The sequence below is a fragment of the Plectropomus leopardus genome, chromosome 20, assembly GCF_008729295.1.
Source record: "Plectropomus leopardus isolate mb chromosome 20, YSFRI_Pleo_2.0, whole genome shotgun sequence".
NCBI classification, from domain to species: domain Eukaryota; kingdom Metazoa; phylum Chordata; class Actinopteri; order Perciformes; family Serranidae; genus Plectropomus; species Plectropomus leopardus.
In genome coordinates, this window is record NC_056482.1 from 13,065,639 (window position 1) to 13,075,074 (window position 9,436).

Consider the following 9,436-nt stretch of genomic DNA (forward strand, 5'->3'; position numbering starts at 1 on the left):
AGAAAATAACATTTTGCCAGAGCTAATATTGTTAAAAAAATCAAAAAATTCAATTAAATATTTCCCTGAAACATCCAATCTTTGTCACATGCATTGATGAGGAGGATCCGTTTTCCATATGCTTTACATCTACATATAGAAAAGGTCAAGCATAATGTAAACAAAGCATAGCTGTAGCCTAAAAAATAACCTAAACAATTGTCATGCATACTACAACAACAGCAGGAGAATATACAGCATAGTATATAGTATATACTCAGGGTCAAAATGATGGAGTACAAATCACAAAGATGCTTTTACTACTGCAAAGAAGTGAGGAGACGCATCCTTACTGACAGAAAGGATGGCTTTTGGATGCTATTTAGTTATCATTCAAGTCATACTGCAGAGTAGGAACATATTGGATACTTAAATATTTCTCAAAGCCATAAAATCAACATCAGTTAACTGAAAATGAGTGGACAAAATACCAGAATTTCATATTTTTTTGTTTTATGCAGCAAACAGTGACAAAAAAAATAAATGTAGCTGCTCACAAGATGTCATTCTGCACGTTTACTGTGCATCAAGTACAGAGGTGGAGATGGTAAGGCCCAGTTGGTGTGTGTCAGGCAGGGGCTGCTTCATGACTACCAGTGGTTGGACGATGGCTTTTTGCAGCAGGTGATACATCTACTCCGTCTCCTGTCAAAATAATGTCCTCAGGATAAAACTATCTGCTGCTCTCCGCTGGCTGACAGCAGTGCCTCACTTCTGTCTTAGTGTGTTTGGGGTCCACGGACCGCAGTAATTATCACAATCACCACCTCCGTCTTTTTTTTAAAAAAAAGTCCTTCAGTAGAAACGCTTGCGTCGGCTCTCGTTCCAGTGGCTGTAGACCACCAGGACGATGACGATGAGGAAGATGCATCCCAGCATTGAGAAGAGCACGGTGAAGAAGATAGCTATTCCGCTCATCCCCTCTTCATTCTGACCCACTGGAAGAGAGGACGAGGCACAGGGATTAAAGAGAGAAGGAAGTGTGAAGGAATAAAGTGGATGATGGAGGGATGAGGGAGGTGATTAAAGATGGAAGAAAGAGTGAAAAGCAGCAGACAGAGACGGAGAGAGGAAAAGAGTGACGTTTGTGTTAGCCCAGAGATAGACTTGCTTTTTAACCAAGTTAGAATATAATATAATATAACATACATAGTGTTCTATGTAAGTCTTGGTTTTTGTTGGATTAATGTCGACTCACTGGTTACTTTTTTGTTCTTTGTTGTCATTTATCATTTGTTGTATTTTACTGTAAAATTTCCATTTGTATAAGCCATCTTGGGAGATAACTTCCATCCTCTCTTTAGCCAGTTCGAGCTCCTGAGCTCTGGGAGGCGCTCTAGAGTCCCTCTGACAACTAAAAATGTATTCAGGAAGTCCTTCATCCCAAATGAAATCTATATCTTAACTGGAGACAGTGATATGAACTGATTTAATGTGTTACGTGTTTCTTATGACCTTGTCTTTATGTGTGTTTTACTAACTGCTTGTCTGTTTTTTATTGTGTTGTGTCTTCTGTGTCTGGTTGGCCAAAGACAAATTTCCAACCTGGTGGACAATAAAGATATAAATTATAGATTCTATAATTGTATTCATGTCAACAAATAGCTGGATTGTTAACAGAAGTGTGGACATACGTCTTGATGTACTACGCATGACACTGGAGGATTCCAGTAGAGGGCGCACCGAAGAACTCAGACCACAGAGAACTTCCAGGTTGGCAGGATGTGAATGATAAACATGGGGACTCTCGAGGAGGTGACGCTCCCTGGTTACAGAACTGATCACTCTGAAATCACTGTGGATCACGGCACAGCGTCAGTATCTGAGGACGTGTACAACCAACGCTCCAGATGGACGTAGGAAACGCAAGGTAACCATCATGCACACAATAACGCTTAGTTTAAAGCAAGCAGCTTAACTCCACCACAATGTGTGTGTGTGTGTGTGTGTCTTACATCTGAGTAGCTCAATGTTATCCACACTGGGTATGGTTATCTCCTCTTCCTCCTCTTCTTCCTGTTTACTCCGTAACACCGTCAGTTGGTAGAGTTTCAGGGAAATGATATCATGGTTGTCTGTAAATTTAGAACCAAAAAACAAAGTGGTTAAAAGTGCTTGTACTTAATTAAATGTGCTGCACGCTTTCGCTGAAAATGTTTCCAGAGCAAAAGAAAGGCTTTGCAAATCTGACTGTGCCACCATTTGCTATCAGTTTATTTATTTTTGTGAATGAATGGGTTATTTAAATATCAAAATCCCAAATTGCAGAACTAATGTTTCGCAATTTTGAAGTAATCCAAAGGCCGAATGACAACCAACTTGAGTTTTAGACATCCTTTTTCTTTCATCCTTTTTTTGAAATAACAGTGCTGCTTTGATTCAAGCTGATGAAATAAATCTCATGTTTTCAGTTTAAAAAAAACAAAAAAGTGTTATCAAGGTAACATAAAATTGCATTTGAGATCTAAAATGGTTTGGATAGTAGTTTGATTTATGTAGACTGTAATCTGTCAGTTATGGGGATGTTGACTTTGTTCTTAGTTTAATTCACTTTCTTTCTAACTGTAATGGTATGCTGAGTTACACTTAGCTATGATCGCTTTCACGATACAAGGCTCTGTTTGTCCCTCCTAAATCGATGGCGCAAAAACAGCCAAGCATGAGCAGAAAATAATTAGTCTTTTATGCTCTCGTGATAATTCTTATCAGATAAAATAAACTTTGAAACTAGGATACAGAAAAGTGAAAAGTAAATCACTATAACTTGAGGAGCTACTGTGAACGATGAACGCTGTTTACCAGAGAGGTCTCCAGTGATGGCTGAGGCTCCAAAATAAAAGCCTCGGGGAAGCCGCACCCCGGGTATGTCCAGGCAGTCCCTCCACTCATGCTGCCCGTCAATGTCTATCATCACCTGGAGAACAGAAGCGATTTATTGACTTTTCACTGAATGTAACATGCGGTTCATCGTCGGCACTCAAAGGAATCTAACTTTTAGTTTTAATCTGTAAACCTGAAAAATAGCCATCTTGTCATCTTGTATTTTGCTCCTCTAGAAAGACATTTCTCTCTGTGTAACTTTCAGACTAAGTAATTTTTTGCCGGTGCCGGCTTTAATGGAGGCTTCAGCTGCTCAGATTTCTGCTGTTTGTGTCTGTACTTTTTAAAGTATTCTTTTTTTCCGTGTAACCTTAAACGGGGTGCTGATATAAAAGAGCATGCATGCTCAGCCAGTCTAAAATAATTGTTAGCTGGCAAAACTCGGCGCACCCAGCCCATGTTAACCACAGGTTAGACAGCTGAGGACATGAGGAAGTGTCTGCCTTTGCTAAGCTGTGTTCTTATGGTAGATAACTGAAGAGAGTCTCTCACCGTGAGCCTGCGGCGGACGTATCGGATGAAGAGGAAGGTGTCGTGTTTGAGGTTGCGCACCATTGCGTTGCAACCCCCGAGCTCTGTGGGCCGACCGTCTCTTTCGTGGTCGTAGCTGATGCTGCCATTGCCGACCATAGCCAGGACGAAGGGGAAAATCCTCTTGCGTGGAAAAGAGAACAGCGAGGACAGACTTGATTTAAATAAGTCTCTTAGTTGATGATACTTTTACTTTTATATTACTGGTCTGCTCACACTTTGCAGCCAAGTCTGGAATCATGCAGAACCATTTTTACAGTCGACAGTGCCATGCAGACTGCAGAGATTTCTATTGAATTTTATGTGGCTTTTGTCATGAAAAAAAAAAACCAAGCATGTCACCATATTGTTTAAAAAATAAGGGTATGTTTGCAGCCAGAGAAGCATGCTGTATAATGAGGTCAAACATAAAATTGGGATCAAATGTCCCAAAAGCCAGTTACCTGTGTGCAGGAGTATATCTTTTCTTCTGCGCCTGTCTCCAAATAGTTGCGAAAATAAACACAAAGATGGTGCTTTTACACACATTTGCAGAACCCCTGTTAATGGCTTGCACTTGAACTTTCACTCAACCCGTCTTTATTTTCCCACAACACGTTAAATCTAAGCAGTGCGACTCCAACATACCTCTAGCTGTTTCTCCTCATTGGGATACGTGTCCACAAACACACCAAGCCAGTGAAGTTGTCCATATTTCCAAAAACAGGACCTGAAAAAGAATAAAAAGAGCAATTATGAGTGAAATCTTTTTTAATAACTGATTTTTTTAAAATTATTGTTAATAACGACTTTATATTATCTCATTTGTATTATTTTCACTGGTCTCTGTACTTTTTACTTTCACTTAAATATGTCATTTAACATTGACTGTTTTTTTTTATTGTCTAATCTTATCATCCTTTTTGCTTTTGTGTTGCATTTTTAGTGTGAAGCACTTTAAGCTGCATCCCTTGCATTAAAAGTACTCCATAAATACATTTTTATAAATATTTTTTTTTAAAATAATAATAATTATTATTATTAGCATTGTAATTATTATTATTATTATTTAATAATAATAATAATAATATATAATAATAATAATAATAATAATAATAATAATAATAATAATATGTTTAAGTGTAGATGATAAAAATATTAAGAAATATTTCCTGTAATGTTTACCTTTCTGCGTACGTTCCTTAGTGTACCAAATTGCCAGCCCATCACCATTCAGGTTCTTCTTTCCTTGACCATGAATCTTAAAATGCACCTGCATCTCCCAGTCTGTTAAATGGCAAGGCTAGAAACACAAAACAGTTTAAAAAGCCACTGAAATACATGATGGTTACACCAACAATATCACAATAAACACATTAGAGGACAATAAGACATTTTTACATTTCTGATTTCGCCAGGTGAAGGTCTTTGGTAAAACCTAACCCCCATAGAAAGCAGATGACCTGACCAAAATGTAATCATACTGAAATCTGGTTTCACTTTTAATAGTGACGTTTTCTGTAGCGCTGTCTAGGCGTCACAGAGATGACTGGTTGGGTTGAGGTCAAGGCAAGAGGAACACACAAATGAAAGAGGAAATCCGCTGCGGCCTTCAGTGGCGAAATACAAGTACAAGTGTTCAAGTCTTCCGCTGAGTGGGGTGATATTTAGGTCAGCATATTAGAGATATGGGATAAACATCCAACCACAATCATGGGCGGCAGAAGATGAGGGTGTTTATTTTGGTAAGTGCGAGATAAGATCCAAGAAGGGTGAGGTGAGGACGATGGCAGACAGACTGTCTGAAGGCTAAAACAACCTTTACTGATTAAATATAACCAACTGAAACTTAATAACAAAACGTAAATAACTGTTAACCACATTTCCAAAGAATACAGTATATACCTACTTACAGTACAGCTTCTGTACAAACCTTGTTGATATTTCCAACGCTTTGATAACTTGCTTTGTATACACTGAGCTGTCAGTTTACCAGCATTTATATCAATGAAGGTGGACTTTTCCGAATAACGCATCACAACTGAGTAGTATCGCAAACAACTTATAATTAAGCTTGTTTAACTTCACTTTTGTTACATAATGGCTCTAATCCTTCTTTTTGTCTGCATAGTTGTCGCTGGGTTGTAAATATATTACCTGTAACCTTTTCATCTGACCTGTTTTGATGCTCCACACTGGCATATCACAAGTCAGTAATGCTGCAGTTAACCAGTACAAGTCATAGTGCAAGTTTATACTCACAAGGCGGCTCCACACTGCCCCCTGCCTGCTCTGCATGTCAGGTGTGAGGCGCGCACCTGCTCGGTGGTTACCATGGCATCCCCCATCAGCTCCCAGTGGGAGGAGCCTAGAGATCCACACCTGTGCACACAAATAGCACCATCATGGCATAGGAGAAAGATGACACAGCACAAAGGAGCTCATTCAGCCACTGCTTTGTTACTGACCAGCACATCTGCTGCACATGTTCTGCTGCTCCTACTGTATATCTCAGTGTATTCACCACACATCATCCATAATACCATATCTATCCAGCATATTCATAACTTACTTTTTATTATATTTTTTAATTTATATTACAGCTAGACATATTATTCTGCACTTCACTGTAGTGGCGGGAATCACCTGAGGCACCACGATACAATATTATCACGATAATTAAGTCAAATTACAGTATTATTGTGCTTTTAAAATGTTTTGTGTTATGCTGAGTATTGCGATTTCTCAACTTTCTTTACCTTCCTTGTCTATTAATTTCACTTAAATACTTTTTTACTGCAGCAAATGTACCTTGTTAACATAAAAAAAATAATACATTTTATAATTCTTGTTGGATATCAAGTTTAATTTGTATTTGCAATACTAAAAATTTATAAAATGAAAAAATAGATACTTGGCATCCATGTAATGATACAATATTGTCGTGCAAAATATTGCAATACTATGCCTAATGACTTTTTCTCCTACCTCTAAGTTACTGCTTTTTTTGTTTGCTTATTTGTTTGTTCTTTTTTCTTCTGGTTTGATGCTAAACTGCATTTCTTAGTGTCAGTGTCTGTACTCCAGTGATACTCACTTATGTTGGGGTGCCATGTGGCTCACCAGTTGTCACTTCACAATGAAATTAATATATTATTATATATATATATGTAATATATATATATTATATATATATATATATATATATATATATATATATATATATATATATATATATATATATATATACATATATATATGTTTTTTGTGCATATACATTGTATATTGTATTTACACACTTAACACACATATTATACATATATTTATATTTTTAAATATTTGACATACTAGTGCTTGTTCCCCCCCCGGGAACAATTAAGTAATTCAGATTTTGATACTGAATATAAATGCCAAAGGGGTGCCAAATTGGATTTGTTGTTTTTTTTAAGAGCCTAATAATATAGTTTCTTTATTCTTCTTCTTGTTATGAGGCACCCCAGTTCCCCCGACAGCTATGCCCCACTTGTCCTAAAATCCTAGAAACACCCCTGCATACACCTGAACTGTACAGGGCTGCACTTTGTTTAATTACTGGCCCCTCATCATGTCGATAAAGTGGCCCCAGGCAAAGCACGTTGAGTATTTCTGTGCAATCACAATAAAAGTGAATCTTATCTGTTCTGTTTAAGACACCAACAGCAAGCTTCATCTGACGACTGAAAGCGTTTAGAGATAAATTGAAACATTTTAAGAGAAAACGAGCTCGACTATAGACGTAATTTAATCGTAAATGCATAATGTTCTGGAAACATCTGTCCTCAGCCCCCCCCCCCCGTGACACTCTGTGGGTGAAAAACGGGTAACAGCGCTACCTTGATACGGCTTGGAGAGAGAATACTCCCGCTTCAAAAACTCCTCCATTTCGTGATCATCCTCAGCCAAACACCGGCTGGCAATGACAATAAGGAAAGCGAAAGTCCAGTGTGATATTAAAGGCATTATTTTCCGTCTGAATGGTGATTTTGGAGCCCTGTAAATGAATGCTACTGCAGGAGGCAGCCATCGTAGGTCAAAAGTCCGCCCATTGAATCGTCAGCTTCCTTTCCATTGGCTCACTGTGTTGCATGGCTCCTTGCCATTGGTCCACTTGATTGTCAATGAGAATTCACGCCTTTGATTGGATGCATTCTGCGATTGTTTTAGAGACCATCAATAGTGAAAATAAATCAATTTACTTATTAAATCTGAACTGCAACCGAGCTGTAATAAGCTATTTTATATATATTTTTTGATCTATCTTTGTATTTTAATGTGCAAATAAATAAAAACTAAAGGATAATATTAACAATGAAAACAGTGCATTCAGGGGTCAATACAACTATTTATAGTGAAAAACACAAGGGGATCAAACAGGAAATAAAATGAAATAAAATAAAGATTTGCAAAAATGTATAGTTTTGCTTAGTTTTAATTACATAATTTTTAAGTTTGACATTGTTTTAAGATATATTTCTAGATCAGATTTTAGTGGTATATGAGGACAATTTCTTTAAACATGACATGAATGTAAAATTTTGTTTAAATAATGAACAAATTAATTATATACTGTTCATTCTTGGAGAAATTATTATTTTATTATTAGTATAGTAGTAGTTGTTAGTAATAGTAGTAGTAGAAGTAAAAATAAGGTTGTATTTCAGGTTGTATGTGTTATAATGTTTTTACCATTATTACAGAAGGTGCATTTTTTATTAATATCAGGAATGTATCTATAGATAATAACAATTATTGAATAGTATCTCTGTATAATTTTAAAAAGCATGATTTTGTTGGTCACCGCATATTTGTGAGGAAGAGTAAATACAGTAATCCTTGTCTTACCTTAAAGAGCCTGGTCTGTCCATTTTTTATATAGCAGGTGCTGCTGTTCTCGGAATAAGTGAATTTTTAATTAAAGTATTGCTGAATTTTTTTTTGTCAAAAATTGAGATTCCATCCACAATAATGCTGTAACTGGCTATAGTGATATTGTCTATATCGTATATATTTGAGTGGCAGCGTGATAAGGGTATAACACCAGTTGGCAGTGCAATTACTGAAGTATTATGCTCGTGTTGGGAGATAGGAATACTATACATATATGTACATATAGATATATATAGATATATGTATATTTCATCAGCCATTTGATGTGCTAACCATAGGTGGCCTTGTTTAAGTGAAGAAATACAGATCAATAAAATATTAATAATTAAAAAAAAAAGATCAATAATATTATTTCTACTATATTATTTTGCAATTTATTTTAGTTAAATTTACCACAATTTAACCAAGCAGTATTAACAAAAGCCTTAGTTTTGCCATTCCCGTGGCTCTGGCTGAGGCTGCAGCTGAGGCTGTGTCTGAGACCGTTGTTGTGGCTGTGGCTGGCACACAGGCACAGGCACAGTCTCCTCAGTTTCGGTGCCCTTGCTCCTCTTCCTCTTTCTGCCCTATACACAAAAACAGACATATTGCGTTCACAAGAATGTACCGGACAGACGGACAAATGAACAAACAACCCACAAACATAATGCCTCCGTCCACTGATTTCGCCAGCGCAGAGGCATAAAAAATCACTTTTTCAGTGACTTTGTTTTAGAAGCTCAAGTGTAGAGATGTGTGTACATACGTAGTTATCAAGGACTGACCATCCCGGATATCTCTCCTCATGGAGCCTCCTCTGTCTTCGAGCCTCTTCGTGGTATTTTTCCTTCTCCACTGTTGATAGTGCTTTCCACTGCGGACATACGACAACACACTGTCAGCACACCAACACACAACTACAGTGCATTTGTGTAGTAGAATTCTGAAAGTCTTCAGTTTTAATGTAGGTGTGCTGTTGGGTCATGTGACATTACATAAAACATTTCAAAAATAACTGTTAACATGTGAAGATTTAAAAAATGCTGAAATAGAAAAGCAAGCATGCCAGCAGAATCTTTTATCAAACTGTCATGAAGGTTGT

The 9,436-nt window shown here is 37.1% G+C and overlaps 1 protein-coding gene across 1 annotated transcript; it reads right to left on the reverse strand.

Moving 5' to 3' along the window:
* Positions 1-475: 475 nt before the first annotated feature.
* On the reverse strand, positions 476-7,374 carry lman2la (lectin, mannose-binding 2-like a). The gene is given in 10 exon segments (XM_042509207.1): positions 476-977; positions 1,995-2,114; positions 2,839-2,953; positions 3,412-3,573; positions 4,078-4,124; positions 4,127-4,159; positions 4,615-4,732; positions 5,692-5,742; positions 5,745-5,811; positions 7,302-7,374. Coding segments are annotated over 9 exon segments (822 nt in total). The 5' UTR covers positions 5,778-5,811; positions 7,302-7,374; the 3' UTR covers positions 476-834.
* Positions 7,375-9,436: the final 2,062 nt, after the last annotated feature.